This window comes from Acipenser ruthenus, chromosome 30 (assembly GCF_902713425.1).
Source record: "Acipenser ruthenus chromosome 30, fAciRut3.2 maternal haplotype, whole genome shotgun sequence".
NCBI lineage: Eukaryota > Metazoa > Chordata > Actinopteri > Acipenseriformes > Acipenseridae > Acipenser > Acipenser ruthenus.
The window spans coordinates 14794136-14814014 of NC_081218.1; the positions used below are offsets into that span (position 1 = coordinate 14794136).

At 45.8% G+C, this 19879-nt stretch overlaps 3 protein-coding genes across 8 annotated transcripts in view; all 3 read right to left on the reverse strand.

Annotated features, from left to right (window-relative positions):
- The window catches only part of LOC117964479 (tubulin alpha-8 chain-like), a 6171-nt gene extending 514 nt beyond the window's left edge, over positions 1-5657 (reverse strand). The window contains exons 1-4 of one of the 3 annotated variants that reach the window (XM_034908059.2): positions 5501-5657; positions 2162-2384; positions 1385-1533; positions 417-1097 (exon numbers count right to left, since the gene is read on the reverse strand). In XM_034908059.2, the coding sequence (XP_034763950.2) occupies positions 417-1097; positions 1385-1533; positions 2162-2384; positions 5501-5503 (1056 nt within the window). In that variant the 5' untranslated portion in view covers positions 5504-5657. The other 2 variants (XM_034908057.2, XM_059005031.1) reach the window with 2 other exon arrangements.
- A 2289-nt stretch (positions 5658-7946) lies between these two features.
- LOC117962395 (guanine nucleotide exchange factor MSS4-like) lies at positions 7947-10467 on the reverse strand. Of its 3 annotated transcripts, none has more exons than XM_059005033.1 (3): positions 10125-10467; positions 9483-9639; positions 7947-8588 (listed from the first exon to the last, which is right to left on the reverse strand). In XM_059005033.1, the coding sequence occupies exons 2-3, from the start codon at positions 9618-9620 to the stop codon at positions 8334-8336; spliced, it is 393 nt and encodes a 130-aa protein (XP_058861016.1). In that variant the 5' UTR covers positions 9621-9639; positions 10125-10467; the 3' UTR covers positions 7947-8333. The 3 variants fall into 3 exon arrangements, with proteins under 3 accessions (XP_058861016.1, XP_058861015.1, XP_034767313.1); XM_059005032.1 differs by having other exon boundaries at positions 10121-10467; XM_034911422.2 differs by lacking the exon at positions 10125-10467 and adding an exon at positions 9727-9927.
- Positions 10468-11065: 598 nt separating this feature from the next.
- LOC117425561 (kelch-like protein 12) lies at positions 11066-19549 on the reverse strand. 2 transcript variants are annotated; one of them, XM_034042560.3, is made up of 12 exons: positions 19218-19548; positions 18368-18606; positions 17452-17605; positions 16910-17127; positions 15965-16114; positions 15392-15506; positions 14996-15102; positions 14352-14547; positions 14088-14246; positions 13464-13562; positions 12314-12500; positions 11066-11910 (listed from the first exon to the last, which is right to left on the reverse strand). In XM_034042560.3, exons 2-12 carry the CDS (start codon positions 18548-18550, stop codon positions 11784-11786), a joined length of 1695 nt encoding a protein of 564 aa, XP_033898451.2. In that variant the 5' UTR covers positions 18551-18606; positions 19218-19548; the 3' UTR covers positions 11066-11783. The 2 variants fall into 2 exon arrangements, with proteins under 2 accessions (XP_033898451.2, XP_033898464.2); XM_034042573.3 differs by lacking the exon at positions 15965-16114 and having other exon boundaries at positions 19218-19549.
- Between the last annotated feature and the right edge of the window lie 330 nt (positions 19550-19879).

Genomic DNA, 19879 nt, shown 5'->3' on the forward strand with positions numbered 1-19879 from the left:
AAGTGAAGACACCAGGTTACATGTACAGGGCACTTTTTAATCTGGGATTCTTTCATTAAGTTAAAAGGATCGCAATGACTATATAGAAACATCTCATGTCGCGTGTGTTGATCTAATGTCTTTCAATTGAAAAGGTAAATGAATCTGAAATTGAAAGATGTAAATGTTAACAATGAGACACTTTAGCACTTCTATCAAGAGTCTTCAGATCTGTTTTATTACAGCAGTTACCCACATCCCAGGAACAGTTCAGATAAGAGGCTCCAAGTGCAAGTAGTCTAACTGAACACAAAGCCTAGCATCTACATGTCTCATTTAAAATACACACTTGGATACGTGCCAAACAATTCCCTCTTCCACCCCTAGGTTCAGCCTGGTTAGGACTGAAGGGAGTAACATTAACTTTGAAAGCTCACCTTGAATCCAGTGGGGCACCAGTCCACAAACTGGATGCTCCTCTTGGTCTTGATGGCTGCAATGGCCACGTTGACGTCTTTGGGCACCACGTCGCCGCGGTACAGCATGCAGCAGGCCATGTACTTGCCGTGGCGCGGGTCGCACTTCACCATCTGGTTGGCGGGCTCGAAGCAGGCGTTGGTGATCTCGGACACGGAGAGCTGCTCGTGGTAGGCCTTCTCTGCGGAGATGATGGGGGCGTAGGTGACCAGGGGGAAGTGGATGCGGGGGTAGGGCACCAGGTTGGTCTGGAACTCTGTGAGATCCACGTTGAGGGCCCCGTCGAAGCGCAGGGAGGCGGTGATGGACGACACGATCTGACCGATCAGCCGGTTCAGGTTGTTGTAGGACGGACGCTCGATGTCCAGGTTGCGTCTGCAGATGTCGTAGATGGCCTCGTTGTCCACCATGAAGGCGCAGTCGGAGTGCTCCAGGGTGGTGTGGGTGGTCAGGATGGAGTTGTAGGGCTCCACCACAGCTGTGGAGATCTGGGGGGCCGGGTAGATGGCGAACTCCAGCTTGGACTTCTTGCCGTAGTCCACAGACAGGCGTTCCATCAGCAGGGAGGTGAAACCAGAACCGGTACCACCTCCGAAGCTGTGGAAGATCAGGAAGCCCTGCAGCCCAGTGCACTGGTCAGACTGAAACACAGGAGATGGGAAACAAGTCAATAAGTGTAACCCGTTCCATTCCTTCTGCAACAAGCCTATACTGAAAGTGAACACGTTGTGTGAATACCCTGACAAACCCTTACCGGCGACTGGTTGGGATTATATGAGATCTACAAAAAACATGAATCTTGGAGCATTTTAGAATACCGTAATATAAAAACTAGTAAAACAGACCCAGGTTTTAAAACAATCCTGATCTGGAACATGAACACGCGGCACCCTTGCAGTCTTGTTGAACTTTCTTGTGCATTACTCACGAGTTTCCGGACCCGCTCCAGCACCAAATCTATAATCTCTTTCCCCACAGTGTAATGGCCCCTGGCGTAGTTGTTAGCAGCATCCTCTTTGCCAGTGATCAGCTGTTCCGGGTGGAAAAGCTGCCTGTAGGGTCCTGTCCTGATTTCATCTTTAAAAAAAAAAAACAAGCAGCATTAGATTAGCAAAACAAAATGCCTAAGCGTCCCACAGAACTAGAGAACAGATTGAGTCTGCAATTCCAGCTAAGACCCCTCCTCTGCTTCATGTTCACGTGTGTCTGCAGGTGCACCCTGCCTGCGATTCCTCCGAGCAGAGGCAGACCTCATGCCAATGGATTTGTCAATTTCAAAACCGGACCCTCTCTGTCGCTCCCATTTCTGATATCCAAGGTCTTCCCTGTTTAATACCCCCATGCTGTGTGCACTTTGAAGATTCTCTGCTGTTTCTGCGTACCGTGCTTACTGTTCCAGCTTTTGAATTGTAGGGAGGCATATTACCGTGGCGCTGTGCACTGAAGCCCCCAGGAGGAGCGTTGTGCACAGATACCTGTGCAACACCAATATGCTTCCCCACCTCTTCAAGAGCCATTTTTTTGCCAGAATAGTTAAGCATGGAAATAACGATCCAAGTCAAAAGAGAACACATAATAGGATTATTTTTTGGCTACAGCAGCCCCAGAGGCTTGTCTTGAATTCCCCGGCTCTGGACCAGCGAGAGGAAACCTACACTCATGTTGCACGACGTCTCTCCCTGCAAACTCCAGAACGTCAACTTACCAATGACGGGGGGCTCCAGGTCGACAAACACAGCGCGAGGCACGTGCCTCCCTGAGCCCGTGTCACAGAAGAAAGTGTTAAACGACTCGTCGGTGCCACCCGCGGTCCTGTCGCTCGGCATATTGCCATCTGGTTGAATGCCATGCTCCAGGCAATACAGCTCCCAGCACGCATTGCCAATCTGCGCACCCGCCTGACCGACGTGGATTGAGATGCACTCGCGCTGCACATGTGCAGAAAGAGAGAAAACAATTAGCTCCTGTCCTTACCAACCACGGTGGGCTCTAGGTCCACGAATATAGCTCTTGGGACGTGGCGGCCCGAACTGCCGGCGCTGAAAAAGGTATGCAGGGAGTCTCCAGGGAAGCCGGCTTTCTCGTTATCCGACGGAATCACCCCATCCGGCTGCACCCCGTGCTCCATGCAAAAGAGCTCCCAGCAGGCATTGCCCATCTGGACTCCTGCCTGGCCCACGTGGATGGAGATGCACTCACGCTACAGGTGGACATAAAACACATTGCCGTGACAGCCAGGGGGGCACAGGAGAGGAGGCTTCCTGGGGAGGAAGGTGGGGTTAGACATTGGTTACAACAGAGCCACATAGTATTGTAGCACGCAGCCTCAGACATGCTCCAATGAGGCCACCCTCATGTGAAAAGTAGCTCTGAATATATTTTTGGTGACCTTTTGTGATGTTTCCAAGTGCTAATTGTTACTGCACTACTAGATTAGTTTAGTAATATTAATAGTCTCTGTAGCAAAAAAGGTTTTCCAAATGTGGATTTGCACAAGCTAAAACATGCCTCTAATGTTTGTGCACTGGCACCAGATCTCCTGAAGCTTGGCTAGGCTGCTCCGCTCCAGTTTCTCTGGGCAGGGCTGCTCAGACTTGTTGTGAGGTTTGAAAGAGTCAACATGCAAATCAGGATGTAAAGAGTGAGAGAGAGAGAGAGAGAGAGAGAGAGAGAGAGAGAGAGAGAGAGAGAGAGAGAGAGGCTTGTGAAGTTTGAGAAGCAGCTGTTGACCTCGCTCACACGGCTTCCTATCAGCTTGTTTTACTGCCTTCAAATGAAAGGGTTTCGAATGTAAACTGAAGTGAATAAAGGAGAAACTATGAAAGCAAGCCGTTTAAAATCAGGAAGCTACCCTTTAGTGCTTTGGTCAAGGTCGCCTGTGTAAGAGACAGACAGACAGCCGCGTGACAGCACAGCTTTCAAAGAGGAGGTTCGGGAGTTACTGGGGTGCAGGGCTGAGAGAGAGGGGGTCTTTCTGCTACCCTCCCTGCGTACGGGCTGGCGGGCACACTGCCAGCTGCTCTTGGTGGAAAACTGGGCAACACCGGAATGGGCTTATCAAAGCAGACTAATGCAGAAGAGATGAGAACTCTCACTGCTAGCGCCAGGGCGTTGCTTTAGAGGCCTTGACACAAGCTGCGCTGTGAAATACTTCACTGGCTTTGTTTTACTACAAAGAATTTGGGAAGTTCAAAGACATTGCTAAACACCAAAACAACCGTCTCTTTCTGATTGAAGTTATGGGTGACTAGTTGTGTGTTTCTTTACCTTATTAGGAAAACAAACTTCCTTTTTGTGCACAGGAATTGTATGAATTTTTTTGTAACCAGAAAAACCGGACATGCAGTGACTGCTGTTTGAAGAATGCACAGTAAGGGTACAATCGTGTTGTAAAAGGGTTAAACTAAAAAAATATATATATATATATATATATTTCTAACTGGCATCTCAAAACATTTAACCAAATGAGGCGCTGGCATTGACTTTACATTTTCAAAACGGTTTAGGAATGTGTAGCCTTGTGATGCGTTGGAATAGATTATTCCATGTGGAAAAACCAATGTCACATTTGAAATACAAACAAATATCAAATGAGAAATAAATATAAGCAGGGTTGAAAGGCATGGAAAAGGGTTACACGTGTATACTATTTAAGATAGATCTGCGCAGCGGATTATTTCACAGTTGAACCCCCCCACTGGCTTTGTCTTATTAAATAGGGGGGTTTGGTACAAAACCACGCTGCTGCCCGCCCTGCACCGATTAGAATAAAAACGCCGTCCCTTTAAATAGAGACTGGGCGGTTATCATTTATAATATCCCATATAAAACAACATGCAAGGTCGGTTCAAGAGATCGAAGTCACAGACGACGCCCTTGATTTGCAAAACGGCATGACGCGTTCTTCCAGAACAATTTCACCCTGCGTGCGCGCGCCAAAGTGCACAAACACGTCATTTGAGCCACACGTGTCAGTCATTCGTGATCTGAAAACGCGACGTTAACCTCCTCATAAAATGATGAAATATGAAACCGTTCACCTGCTGGACGCATCGGATTTTGGTTATTATATATGTATATATGTCCAAATGTTACAGCCTCTTCTATTATTTATTACCAATAAACGTTTCGGTTTTAATAAATTGCTATCTGTTAACCGCGACACCCTCCCTAGCAAACGTGTGTGTGTCGCATCATGTCGATGCAAGTGCTGTCCTGCGAACCGTCCGAGGTGGGGGGGTTCGGGTTTCCGGAGAAAACGGGGTGGCGTAATAGATAAATCATGCGCTCCCGAGACTACTGTTAACGCACGCAGAAAGAAAAAAACATGCTGTATCACTTAAAATCGACAGCAGAAATGCAAGCTATGGCTCGCGAATAAACAAGAATAAACAAATAAATTAAATAGTGCGTCTGCTGATTAATTTCCAGTCTTTCATCCGCATGCAAGCCGCAGCACATCTGCGTGCAAGGGCTCTATCCTCTGAACTACGAGCGAGCTCCCTACAGACAGACAGACAGACAGACAGCAAGGCATGCGGGTCCCGCACAGACTCATTCCTAAACGAAGCGGGCTCGCAACTTTCACAATACAATTACTTTAATTTAAAAAAAAAAATGAATCGCCCAAACACGAGGGAACTAAATAAATTAAAAAAAGGGGAAGGGTAAATAAAAAGTGCGTAGTGATAAAAAACAAAATGAGCGCCACACTCCACAGAATACATCAGGCATGAGCAACTCCAATAAACTCCAGCACCGACACGCAAAACTCAATCCCACACACAATTAAAGAGCCTCCTTTTAAATACTATTAATTAGTAAATACATTTTTTTTAATTAATGGTGTAAATATAATTTCTTATTAGAAAGTTAATCGTAAAACGTGCGCATTTTGTTGCATTACAGAATGTAAAAATGTAATGAATTAAAATGCATTTTTACTGGCAAGGCAGGACACTTTTAACAACGCAGCACAAAAAAAGGCGCCTTTTGTTATGTATCGGATATGAATCTATCGCTCAATAAAAACTGAAACACTTACCATTTTGTATTAGGATTACTGCAGTCACGAAACAAATAAAACAATTAAGAACTAATTTATCAGATATAGATTTAAGTTAAAGCTTCTTTTTTTTTTTGCTCGGCTACGTTGACTTTAGACGCGTAACGGATCTCCACCAACACAGCAATATTTCAAAAGTTTGAAAACGTCCCCTTTTATCAAGAAGAGGACAAAAAACTACGTCAAAAGTCCAGGGAGCCCGCCTATTGAGGGCTGCGATTGGTGGAGAGTGAATGTCTCTACCCATCCTGCAGCTGCTATTGGATGGCTGCTATTTACCAGTTTGATCCGTGTCGCAGTCGGTGTGTGCAGGTTTGAGATCTGGAATAACACACGGTGACTTTGATGGTTTTTATTTAAAACACTATCGCGTGTGACATTCACAATTATAGCCCAAACGTATCTTTTTTCTATTTTTAATACGTTAGCTGTTTATTTAATTTCGTTTTAATAGATCTGTTTACTGCAGTGACGGGGGGGGGGGGAGGGAGCTGTCGAATCCACACCCACAGAGAGGGCAGGGGAGGGTCAAAAAACTAATTCAAAACTTTTTTTTTTTTTTGTAATATACCGGTACGTTGAGGGAAAACAAAGTCGCCAATCACATGACAGTATTTTATTATTTTTTTAAAAAAAATTCAGACAAACCTGTTGCGCAATAAACGCGTTCAAACAAAAGGACCCCTGGGCTACACAAGCTCAGTGCTGGTACTGTTCGTGCTAAATCAGTCCAAGCCTTTATTTATCCAGGCGAGCTAACTGAGAACAAATCTGCCAGCCTCAATGCCAATTTAATCAAGCTGGCACGCTTATTTATCAGCTCCGCGCTGGAATGTGTGCTGCCTCACGAGGGAACCCAATGTAAACTGTATTCAAGATAAACTGCAGTTTTTCTCTCTTTCCTAAAACGTTCAATAACCTGTGCTGTTTGTTTATTTTTTTATTAGTGCGTTTATGTACGCATTGTGCGTTTTAAATATTGATTCACGGTGTTAAACTGAAGCACGCCGCTGACACGCATGTCACAGTAAAACGAGCCAGCCCCCTGCAGTCCAGTACCAGCCCGGTTCGGTTTCCCCACACTACAGTAATCGGAGGGTTCGGGTCAGGGCGTGGCACGTCACCACTGCCGCCTGTGTGTTCCAGCCTCGGCAAGCTCCGACACGATACTGATCCGACTTCTAAACAGTTGAATCACGTCGAATCGAGTATGAAAGAGAAAAAATACCTTGTCAGCAAAGAACTTTCTAACAAGCGGCTAGCACTAAGCGCTACCCAGTTACAAACTCGTGTCCTGTGAGTCTGCTGCTCTGCCCTGGGGCTCTCGCAATAGACACTGACGCAGATTCATGTCCGCTGCGCGGCTGGGGTGTAACCTCAGCCCCTGCGGACTCATTTTCACTTGTGCGGCTTTCAAGGTAATAGACGAGCGGGGGCGGGCTATTGGATTAACCGGCGTACCGAACTGTAGGTGAGCATCCCTCCTAGTTCAAGCCCGTCCTCGCTTTCACTTACCACGACCTGATCGCAACGCATCCCCACTTCAAATTTACTGCCTGTTGGCTCTCACTTCCAAACAAGCCACCAGATATTAAAACGTCACGTTGTAGAAATGCCAAGTTTCCAGCGAAGCAGCAGCGAGGGTATGTTTGAACCACAAAGTACAACAGAAATAATTCAGCAGCGCCATGATAGAAGAGACACAACACAACAGCGCAACACAGGTCAATAACCCGGGCTTTCTTTAAAATAACAATGGATCTCGTTTCTTGCACCTGTGGCACATGCATACACACCACCGCTTGCTTCCTACTAGGGATATGCAAGAAGCTCAAATATTTTCTTTGAGGAAGTGTATGCCCTTTTAAGGTGGCGGTGTTTCCCTTTTTATTTATGGTCCAGCACCACCTGGTGGTCAATTGTTGTAAACAGGCTATTCATCTCTAAAGAGGATTTCAATGTTAGTCCAAACGCTAACAGCTGCTTTCACAGATTAGCACTAATCTTGGACTATCTCATATTACCTCAGGTAAGGTAGTCTGAGATTCAAAGACCCTTAAGTAAACTGGGGTAATGTAAGGTTGTCAAGCCTGAGATTAATGCTAATCTTTCCCTGTGAAACCAGTCAAAGGACTACACAGTATATTCTGTTATGACAAAGCAATACAAAATAAAAACAGACTGTGCATAGTCAAAAAAAAAAATGCGTGTAAACCAAACTGATATCGCTGCCAGTCTTCAGTCTGATCTCCGTTGCTATTCCTCTCATGGCTGGTTTCACAGACCCAGCCAAGGCAGTTCATGATAATGCTGCTGCTTCCCCTTGTACTGAATGGATGTTGCAGGTAGTTCAGCTAGGACTATAAACACACCCGACGGCAGTGCGTTTAGTTATGCTAACATGTAACTTATCAAATTCTCTACAGGCGTTTGTTAAAGTTTATTTTAGTACTGCTACAACATTAGTTTGTGAAGCCAACTACAGTTACAAAACATTTTGTTTAAAATGCGTTACAGGAAAATGAAATCGTGATCTCCACCACGTTAACCTTCTCTTTGTAACTTCAACACAACAAAAGACAAATACAGACAAAGTGCAACGTACAGCAACAACACCACAAAATAAAACCCGAGTCCCAGAAATCACACGAGAGCAGTGACAAAGCCTACCACCTCACGTTGCATTTCACACAGAGTGGCAACGGTATGAGTGAAGGATTTCAGTGTCACGGAGTTAGTCGCCCAGTCCACGTGTAGGATTGAAAGGCTTGTGGACACACAGTCTGTGATCTCTGCAGGACCGCGCTCCCCATCACTCATGCTTCACTCGCTCCAGAGCCACGTAGAAGCTCTTCTTGTCGTCCAGGCAGTGCCAGCCTATGGGCCCCACCTCGCAGTCCGCACAGATCAGGTATTTGACGTTGCCCACGTCCTTGGTGAAACCCACGTTCTCGAAGGCGTACATGTCGTCCACCAGCCAGTGATCCTTCAGCTGCTCTCCAGACACGGAGCCCTCGCCAAGGCTGCCCGGCGTGCTCCTCTTCTTCATCATCGCGGGGAGGAAGAGCTTGGAGAGGAACGGTAAAGAACAAATTAAGTTTTCTTAAACAAGGCGTGCTGCCAGGAATGGGAAGCACTTCCACACCTGCCCCCTGTGATACGGTCTCTGACAGATGGATACACACTCTTTGGATGCTCCGTTACTCCACACAGAGCCCTGGCTAACTCAACATCTTGAGTCCCTGAATTGAGAACAGACAGCTCAACTCGCCACTAAAACTCTGAAATTAAAATGACAGCAATAGATAGACAGGATGTTTTAAACCTTTAATTAGTAATCAATCTGCCAGCACTGGGAGTACCCGCATACATTTTCTATGAATGCAGAAAGGCTGCAGTGGAACATTAGTTGATTCTTCAATGGTTACTGCAAAAGACCAGAGTGGTCGCACATTAAACACTGAATTAAAATCACGTGTAGGGCGTTTCCCCAGCCCTATTTAAATTCGAATGCAGGACTTCAATCAATTAAAACAAACCCACTTTTAAACATCGCAGCAGAAACTGTATTTTAGACTCGGTTCATGAAAACGTACATTAAAAAGCATCACTTGGTTTGGAGTGATGGGACACTTTTTCGTATTATTTCAGTGTATATGCGAATGCATTTTACTTTCGTTTAAAAATAATCGCTGGATTTCCCTGGCTGTAGCCGACTGTATAGCACTTTGATCCACTCCGTGTTTTACCATGAGCCTTTGCAAGTTACTAAATAAATGGATCAAATGAGGTTCTCATTTTAAATAATGCGGACCGTGACTCAATCAGATTGAGTCAATCTGCGATGCAATAGGCGTTTTGAAGCATGCACTAGTATGAATTCAAACACACACACACACACACACACACACACACACGTCCATTACAATTGCAACCAGTTGAACGCAGGTAGTCCGTGTACCTCTTTCTCCGCAAACAAAGCCATGCCCGGGCACAACACCTTGGACCCACATCTTTGGCACAGCACTGTTTTCGCGTTCTTCCCGTCCTCCGATACCAGCCCGGACCGGTCCACTTCCATTACCTCCGCGCCCTCCATGCCCCTCCTTGCTTTTTCACTGAGAGAGAGAGAGACAACAATACCATCAAGGTCTGTGATTTGAAATATTATTACATTGCGTTTTCATGCGCTGGTTTGTTTCTACCTTTCTTTACGGCGAGGCTGGCAGTGACCCTGTTGCGGTCACGTGACGTGTCTACTGTACACGCTCAGTCTCTCGCTCGTCTGTGAAGGTATCGCTGTCTGTAAATAATATTTTGTTTAAACTTCCCTTGCTAAACACAGACCCCAATTACCCCCAGCATCCCCCCCCTGCAGAGCCGCACAGGAGACTAGCAGCGGCGCTGCACCGCGTCATCAAAGCGAGGTGCACCGCGTAGACACTGTGCACTCCGACCAGAAGCAATACAGTCATACCAACAGTTCCGGTTAGCATCAAAAAATCTACAAACCAAAAAAAAAAAAATCCTCGCTTTCTAAAAATCTATTTATCTCGTACGATACTTGTATCGTACATATACTTGAACAAAGACCCTTACGAACAGTTGATTTCGGTAAATCCGGGCTGCGGGCGACAGCACGTGTGCTTGTGCTGGATGGCTCTGCTGCAGCCCGGCTGATCTCAGACACAACTTCGGTTGGGGTCGGTGGTCTGCCGCTGCGAGGCTTATCACAAGTGCAACCGGTTTCCTCAAATTTTTTGATTAGCTTGTGAACAGCAACTCTTGAACACGGCCCGCTGCGGATGTTGTGCACTCGCCGGTATTCCCGCAGAGCCGCCTCGGCATTGCTTCCTGTGCTGTAAAAAAACTTGACCAGTTCACCTCTCTGCACACCTGTCAGCTTCATACTGCATCGCTGCGATGCCTTGCGAGCGACAGAACTATGTATACCCGCAGTCCTATAGTATGGAAACACGCGGCAGTAAACACAGTGGCGCCCCCTCGTGACAGAAATTAATATTATTATTATTATTATTTATTTCTTAGCAGACGCCCTTATCCAGTGCGACTTACAATTGTTAATGTGCTATATCTATCTATCTATCTACCTATCTATCTATCCACACACACCAGAGAGGAAGGATGCTTGCGATTGTAATGTAAGAGCATATTTTCTGTTTAAGCAGCAGATGGCGCTGTGGTATTCATCTTTGCATTACAGGTCTATCGAAACAGAAGCAACATTACAGCTTGCGGGTAACATTTATGACCTCCTTCTGCTGCAAGTGGTAGCACCCAGCTTGAAGAGTAAGCTTGTTTCCCTGCAGCTTAAACTGCATTAACAATAAAAACAAATCAAGCAAAAGAACACAAACACCTTCAGCGCATCGACAAGGAGGCCAGTGATGATGCTGCTGAAATAAACGAAACGCCTCACCCCTTTAACACATTAGAGGAGTGTGTCTCCACAATGCAAGGTGTGGGCAATTACACTCTAAACACGTTCTGTACAAAAACGAACCAGAAACAACTCCCCCAAAGTATCTAAAATTCATATTCACGTTTTATTTTTATATATCTTTTTTTTTTTTTTTAACAATTTCACATTAGATCAACTTAGAAACATCACTAGTATTCACAGACAGATCAAAATCTGATTTACAGACATACACCACGATATTCATTAAAAAAACAAACAAAAAAAACACACATAATGCTGACAGCTAGCTTTTCTGAATTCCCCCCTCACTGAAGAACACACTGAATCTACTGAATCTTCATTGAAATGAAGGACACTGCAATTGGACGGCTGTTAGTGACAATGTAACTCTAATATAATGCCAATGTAAAGCACGTCTCTCACAACTGATTCCAAGTAGCAGACAATGTCAAGGCTTTGTGAAAGTCCAGTTCAAGGATGTCCAGGTGCTGGTTCACCAGTAAAATATTGCACATAAACCACCTCCATTTCTGTGCCCAGCACCGTGTGGTTCACACACAGAAAAACATTTGTGCATGGATGGATGATGTCACAATGTCACAGAATCATTTAATATTTAAATGCATGATGTCACAATGCGTCACAGAATCATTTAATATTAAAAAAAAAAAAGTCTCTGGATTGCATCCTACCCCCCTAAAATAAAGCATAGCGACAGATACGTCTCTCTCTCTTTTTATGAAATGGTTCCTCTCCCTCAGAATGCCAGTTAGGACAGTGTCCCCCCCCCCCCTTTCTCTGTCTGGTGCGGACTGGAGCTCATTTCTCCCGAAGCACACAAACTCCAGCGTCACAGCGCTGAGTTCCCATTGACGTCACCACTTCCCAGCTGTCAATAACAGGATCGTAGCATTCGATGCTGCTGAGGAGGGAATTCCCATCGTATCTGTAAATGAAAATGCAAAAATAAGAGAGTGCTGGAAGTCAGTTTAATGAACTTAGACCATTTTACAGCACTGGAGAATGCAATGCATTATCCCTTTCATCTCCCTCCACAGCTTAGAAATGGCCCACGGAAAGGGAAGGTGAAATATCAAAGCAATCGCAATTCTGCAGAAAATACAGGAGGACATACAGGCTGTGGGTTCACAGCAGACAACATCACGTAAAACCCTTTCACGTCAGCAGGAATGAATGCATTCTCAACACTAGGCTTTGTCTGGCAATGCTTTCATTTCAGTGCTGGTTCACTGAGCACCTGCTGAGGGTAGCTGATTACAGAAGCAGCCAGGGAAAGTCAATGGAGATGTGTTCAATCTGAAAACATGTAGAAGACTGCTTCTCTTTACCCAGCGATTGCATAGAGCCTCCCACGCAGCACAGTCGCACCCACGTAGCACCGCGGCGTGGTCATGCTGGTGACTGTCGTCCACGTGTCAGCGCGGATGTTATAGGATTCTACCGAGGCCAGATGAGCTGTTCCATCAAACCCACCGACAACGTAGATGTGATCATTCAGCAAAGCCACTCCAGCCCCTGCAAACATTACATTGATATAAATGCCCCTGGATATAAATGACTTTTTTTCTGTAAGACTTCATCTTCATCTTCAGTTTATTACTCAATTCCACAGTCCTGGTTTAAATAAAATCAGAAACTATTTTTGGCGAGAATCAACAGCATTACTTTTCCTGTAAAGATGTTAACGCTGCATGATTGCATGTGAAAGCCTGGTGTGGATTCTCCAGCCGTGACGAGTGGACTGCAGCTGACCCAATGTGAGCAGCACTCTCTAAACTACAAGGTCACTGAACTGCTTCACTGGGGCCAAAGTTACAACATGAAACCAGCACGTGGGATCCAATGAAACAAAAAAAAGAGACTTTCCAATCTTACTGAGAGGACACAGATTACTGTAACTCTACACAACCACTTTCCCCGCATTGCAAAGACTTTCACCACTAATCTCGATGATAAATCATGTTTGCTCAATAGGACAAATTTACAAAAAGCCTTTTGTCTAGGCTTTCCAAAACAGACAAATCTTAACAAAAAAACATGCTACCTACACTTTGCATGCATGTATTGCGTGTATTGCATAATAACAAACTCAGGATGTACAATTGTCTCTGTCTAACTGGTTTATCCCTTTTACTACTCTGGGATATGTGATCAATGTAAACAGCAGCTTTATATACTGCATACTTAGAAGAACAAAACAAACACTGACTTGAATGCACCATTGTAGAGGGCCAGTAACCTGGATCTAAGAGGCAGCTGTATTCAGAGATCCACCTGTTTAAAATATTTTAAGAGCCCTTATGTCATGTATTTATCATTCATTTAATGCACAAACCACACATTTGCACATATAGAATCTAGCCTGAGGCGTCACACCCGCTGTCCTCTTTAGCAGACACTGCTCCAACGCATGTGATGATTCTGCTGGGCTGGAGAGAGCGTGAAGAGAAATGCTCTCTGACCCTGAAGCAGACTCACCTGACCGCTTGGTAGCCATCGGTGTGACGCTCGCCCAGTGTCCTGTGTGGGGGTCGTACCTCTCTACCGAACTTAAAATATTCAGCCCATCATACCCGCCTAGAAGAGAGAGACAGGAGTTCATTAAGAATTCGCATCACTCTCAACTACATGACTTTAGATCAAATGTGCGCCACCTTCATTGACTTTGGCACACTCAACGCACATTTTGATCATCACAGTCACACAAGTGGCACTGCACGTAATGGTGTTTGAAACGTGAAGCCAGGAGGGACACTTCACTTTAGTGTGCGGGTATCCCACTCTGGCATCAGAAAGACATTCTAGAGAATTTGGGATTGACCCAAACACATTAAAAACAGGGTAGTGTTCATTTTCTTCTGTTGCTGGTGACCCGGGTCAGGGGTCCAGTCCTGTTCTTCCAATTCAAAATTCCAATTCCCTATTAATCAAATTGCAAAATCGTCAGTGTTCAAGTAAACTGGCTTCAAATAAAAATTAAATTGAACAATCATAGCAATTAAGTCACTAAAAATACCCTTCAAAAGGAACTGGAATTGAGCACTGATTTTCAGAAGGAACTGGAATTGAAAAAACTGAGCCCAAACCCTGCTGGTGACTGACCGAGACAGTAGATAAGTCCATTGGCTACAACAAGGCCGGCTCCTTCTCTGGCAGTCTGCATATCCCCTAGCATGCTCCACTGGTCAATATTGGGGTCGTATCTCTCCATGCTGGTGTGCCGTCGGCTTCCATCAAACCCCCCTGCCACGTAGATCATATCTGTGGACAGAGGAAGAAAGAGCCTGAAGTCACATTCACAACACTGGGTACAGCCTGCAACAGCACTCAGGCCCTTACACCCTGTGGGTGTTGCTGGTTCAGTACCTCCGAGCGTGGTGGCTCCAGCCAGGCCTCTACGTACGTTCATGGGAGCCACCGAATACCACACGCCGTCCTCGTCCGCGGTGTAATCGAGGCACTCCACCGAGCTGAGACGAGAGCGCCCGTCATACCCCCCGATAACGTACACCCGGTCATTCAGGGACACCGTGGCCACGTACCTCCTCTTCCGCGTGACGCTCTGAAGAAAAACAAAAACGACATGCGTTCGACTCCACGAAACACTGCGACGCGAGCACACAGAGCATGCTGGAACGGAGATAAGCATCTCGCTAGCTTCCAATAAAACACAGTGAAAGCTGAAACTGCTGTGCAGCGGGAGCCTTGACTACTACTATTATTATTGTGGCTGAACTATAATCACCAAACCGACCCACAAGAGGAACTCCAGTTTGCACTTCTCTCCCGATAGCTAGAGTATTTGCATCTGATCCTATTAAAAAAGTATCACTCAAAAATCCTTTGTTGTTCTATTAGAAGGAGATACCGACGCTAGACAGACCCACTCGCCCTTGTTTACAGGGATTGAACCCTTGACTTCATATTATTTAATATTACAATCCCTATATTGACTGGAATAGCACCGGAGCCATTCAGAAACCCAAGGTGTGAAACAGAATCGTACTCACAGCCAGAAAACTCCACGCCTGCGTTTTGGGGTCGTATTTCTCCACAATGTCAATAGGGGACTGCTGACTGCCAAAGCCTCCGATTACCAACAGGACTTCATTAGCTCCTGGGGAAAACAACAACAGAAAAAACAGTTTTGTTTTGGGCCAATCGTAACACAAATTACCCAGGGATGGAAATAAGACTCTTACTGCATAGCAGTTTCACCCGCTCCAGGTTTTACTACAAGCTTGCTTAGCCACACAGGTAACAAGCGGAGGTGTGTATGTCTAATAGTAAAACCGGGAATGGATCAAACTGCTATGTAACGGGAGTCTCATTGCCGTCCCCGTTACCTATCAAGCTAAAGAAAGCCCCGTTGCGTGGACGCGGTCTCTGGATGAAGCCCCACTCACCCAGCCGAGCCCTGGTCCTCGGCCCCTGCATCTGACTCCTCAGCTCAGGCCTCAGGTGGAACTTCTTGGCTTCATCCACGAGGTCTCTGCACTGCAGGCTGCATCGAATCAATGGCTGAAACAGCAGATTGGGTGCATGCTGAGGCCCCTTTAACAAGACTGAGAAGACTTTAACACGAGACGGAGGACCTACAACGACACACCCATCGTGGATCTGCAGCGTTTGTTACACCACCAGCGCTGCACAACATTTGTGATGTTTTGGGTTCCTGCTTCTAGAATGGTACTGCACCCGTTGAATGGGTAGGCACACGACGGGCTGTCGGCTGTTTGACCCCACGCACGAGGGAATTCAGCAAGCCTAAACTGGGAGCTCGTCAGTTTAAAAGCAGTCAGAGGGGATCACCAGAATCAACCAGGTTGTAATAAAGGTGAAGTCTTTGATTTAGACTCGCCTGAAAATCCCAAGCAGCGTGTTAAAAACTCATTCGCCTTCAAGTTTTGGTTATTTCTAAAAACCACAAGAAAATGAAAAGCGCGACCTGCCTGGAGCGCGAGGGTCAGCCTGCGTACCTCGGAGTCAATGACGTCAGTGATGTATCTGGGGGTGAGGAGCGGCATGCGGACGTACTGCAGCATGTCCGACAGGAACGGCTCCCTCTCCTTCTCAGAGTGCTTCACCCAGTTCACCACCGCTTCAAACACAGGCTCCTCAGAGTCCACCTGCACAAGCACAAGGAGAGGGGCTTCACACGGAGCTGGGGGCTCTGCCCAGGCAGCAGTGCTGTTAATCTGTGCTTCACACAGAGCTGGGGGCTCTGCCCAGGCAGCAGTGCTGTTAATCTGTGCTTCACACGGAGCTGGGGGCTCTGCCCAGGCAGCAGTGCTGTTAATCTGTGCTTCACACAGAGCTGGGGGCTCTGCCCAGGCAGCAGTGCTGTTAATCTGTGCTTCACACAGAGCTGGGGGCTCTGCCCAGGCAGCAGTGCTGTTAATCTGTGCTTCACACAGAGCTGGGGGCTCTGCCCAGGCAGCAGTGCTGTTAATCTGTGCTTCACACGGAGCTGGGGGCTCTGCCCAGGCAGCAGTGCTGTTAATCTTCATGGTCAATCACCTAATGTGAACGATGGATTCATCTAGTGATCGCTTATCTTCAAAGTGCCATTTAATAAGGAATTGTAAAAGTCTAACTCGCTGACATATGAATGTTTTGCACTCAAATTAATATCTAAAATGCCAAGACAAAGACATCTGTTTCAGTATATATAATGCACGTATCACATGCTTTGGGAGTTGTCAGTAGGTATTGTTTTATTGTGCTGTTAAGCTATGCTGAATAATGCAGGTTTTCACATGCAGTGTAGCAGATCAAGCACTTCTGAGGAGATCCTACAGGTAAACTAGCAGAAGAGTTCCCACCTATTTCATGATGTTCTTCTTGTTCCGGTACAGAAAAGAAGCCCAAGCTCAATGATCACGCTGTCTGAAACGCTGAAAAGCCCGTGGGGTGCTCTGTACCTGAATCTCATCACATTTGAGGAGCTTTTCCACTTCTCCCTGGCTCAGCAGCATGAACTCCTCGTGCTGCACGACATCCGGGAAGTTCTTCTGGCTGAACACCTCAGCGGCTTGCATGAGATCCACGCAGTTGTGCGTTTCTGCAAAGTCGCGGATCCCAAGGCAGTTCGAGGGGTCTAGCTGGCTCTCTAAGAATTCACAGCACGCCTGCTTCACGCCTACAACAGACAATCAACATTGCATGCAGGTTAGTGATTTAGATCTTCACTTTATTTTCAGCCATTGTGAGCAAGACGAACCAAAACAAATAACTGGGTTCCTTATTAGCACAGAAAACTTGAGGCCCAACATGAGGCTGCTAATATTAGGATGGGACACTCGGAAATGTGTTTCTTAGGCACAAGGGTTCAAAAAGGTGAACAATTTTGTATTGCTTGCAATCTTAAAACACTAGGTATGTTCCAATAGGTGAGACGTAATTACTCCCCCCCTCCCCAGATTCCTGATACTCAAGAGAAACACACCCCCACGTTAAGGTTTACCTTTCAGCTGTAACAAACAGGCTGCAGGCAGCAACTCTTGCACGTTCTCCACTGTGACGTGGACTGTCTCTGTATACACAAAATCCAGCAGGATTTCCATGGTGGCAGCAGTAAGGCCTTGGATATCAACGAAAGGTTTCCCCTTTTCTGAAAGCTGTACATGGGAACAGTCAGTACTATTCTGTTAAAGGCACACCGAAACTGTTTTCAGTGAGAACGCTGGTAAATGTGTCCAGAGATTTTAAAAGACTCGGTTTCCCTTATAAAACGTTACCCCTGTATTTCTGCACAGTGTTTTCTTTGGAGTTTTCCCATGGTTATACTCTGCATTTATTAATATGCTTCAACATACCTCCCTATTCTGTACCATGCTTTTTACACTTTGATAGGATTTACTGTGGTACACTTGTAAAAAGCTTATTATGCCTTTAAGTTTAAATGGAACAGAGAATCACAAAATAGGGCAACACATTGGGAAGAGACAGGAGACACTGATATTTCATTCTAATTTGAGGCTGGCCTCCAGATTTGTATAAAAAAAGTAAGCACTGCTCCACTTTTCACATCAAGTCTGCTCAGATATCATGATAATGTGCAGACCCCATCTCCTGAACCAGGGCAGCAGTGTGGAGTAGTGGTTAGGGCTCTGGACTCTTGACCGGAGGGTCGTGGGTTCAATCCCAGGTGGGGGGACACTTCACTTTACTTTACAGATACTTTACCTAGATTGCTCCAGTAAACACCCAACTGTATAAATGGGTAACTATGTAAAAATAATTTGTAAAAAATAATTTAACTGTATGTAAAAAATAACGTGATATCTTGTAACAATTGTAAGTCGCCCTGGATAAGAGCGTCTGCTAAGAAATAATTAATAATAATAACCAGGCTTTACAAGAGCTAGCTGGCTGACTACCTCACTGGTGAACATGGCACAGAAATAGTCACTGCAAGCAGCCAGGACGATGCGGTGCGCTGGGAAGTCTGTGCTCTCCACTTTCAGAGTGACGTCGCACAGCGTGTCGCTCTTCCTCAAGGAGTTCATGGCGTTCAGGATGGATTTGGCATGCGAGTTGGTCATGATGTCTTTAGGAGCCATTGCGAGGAAAGGGGAGGGAAGGCACGGTGACCCCCCGAAACAGGAGTGAGGAAGAGCTGCAGAGAGAACATGCTGAAAATGAGTAAAGTGATTAGCACACAGCAGCCTGTGTGCTTCCAGTCTTACTGTTCATTTAAACCACACACATCTTAATTAGACCCATACAGATATATGCAAACTCCACAATGTGACATGCGTGGGTACAGTAATGGTACTGTAGTCTAAAACATCCCGCTACCTGTTCCACTGCAGCCGGGGTAACCACACCTAACAAACACCCTTATGATTAAAATGACACAGATTGCTCAGGCTGACAGGAGTCAATTGAAATAGGTGTAGAATGTATTTCTGATACGGTGCGTTGTCATATTTCTTGAAACTGAGTGACAGGCAGTAGTACAACTCTCCAGAAATTATAATGTCTACATTCTCTGCCAGGCTATACATTAACCGTTTTAAATAAAATAAAAAAACAGCTTTTTTTTATTTAAGCTTTATTAAATCTGCGGGACCATAAATAGCACGCAGTGTCAGAACCACCTAATTTCAGACGCTGTCTCCGCGACTTTTTTTATTTTTTATTTATTTAGATATTTAATTGGGTCAAACAAATTCAATATCACAAATACAGTGCTTTACATTTTTTTAAAAAAAACGATTAATTTACCAGCTGACTGCTGCTGCAGACGAAAGGCTCCGGCGACTTGGACAACTACACCCGCCGGCAGAAGCGCTCCATAGCCCGACGAGTCGTCGGCTGCCACTCCCAGGCTCTCCACTGCGGCCCTCCGCAATTCGGGACTCCGGGTAATATGAAGTCGCCGAGGGAATTAAATATCAGTTTAAAAAAAAACAAAAACCCGATATGATGGCGACGGAGCCGGGGTATCGGGTACCCCTCGACCGGGCAGGAGAGTCCCACAAACACAACCCGGGTCACGTGATGCGCACACAGAGCACGTGACACACGCGCGTCTCATTGAGAACTGGCCGCTAGGGGGGGCCGGCGCGCTGCTGCGTTGTTCTGTATGGGGATGCATGCAAATTAAATACTGTGCGCTTGAATTACACAGAGCACTAATGCACCGCGTCGCATCGTACTTACATGTGTTCTTTATTCGTCTTTTTTTAAATTTTCTCTACTAATATTGACGGTTTTTATTGTTGTTTTGATTGCTGTTCATAGCAAGGTTTCTGCTTGTTGCCTCGGCATCACTGTTTGTATTGAAGGTAACACGATCTGAAGATGCATAAATAATTCAATGGAGAGCAGACAATGGCAGTGCTGGGCTTCTGTTCTGAAGCTGGGGGAACACGCAGGCAATTTGT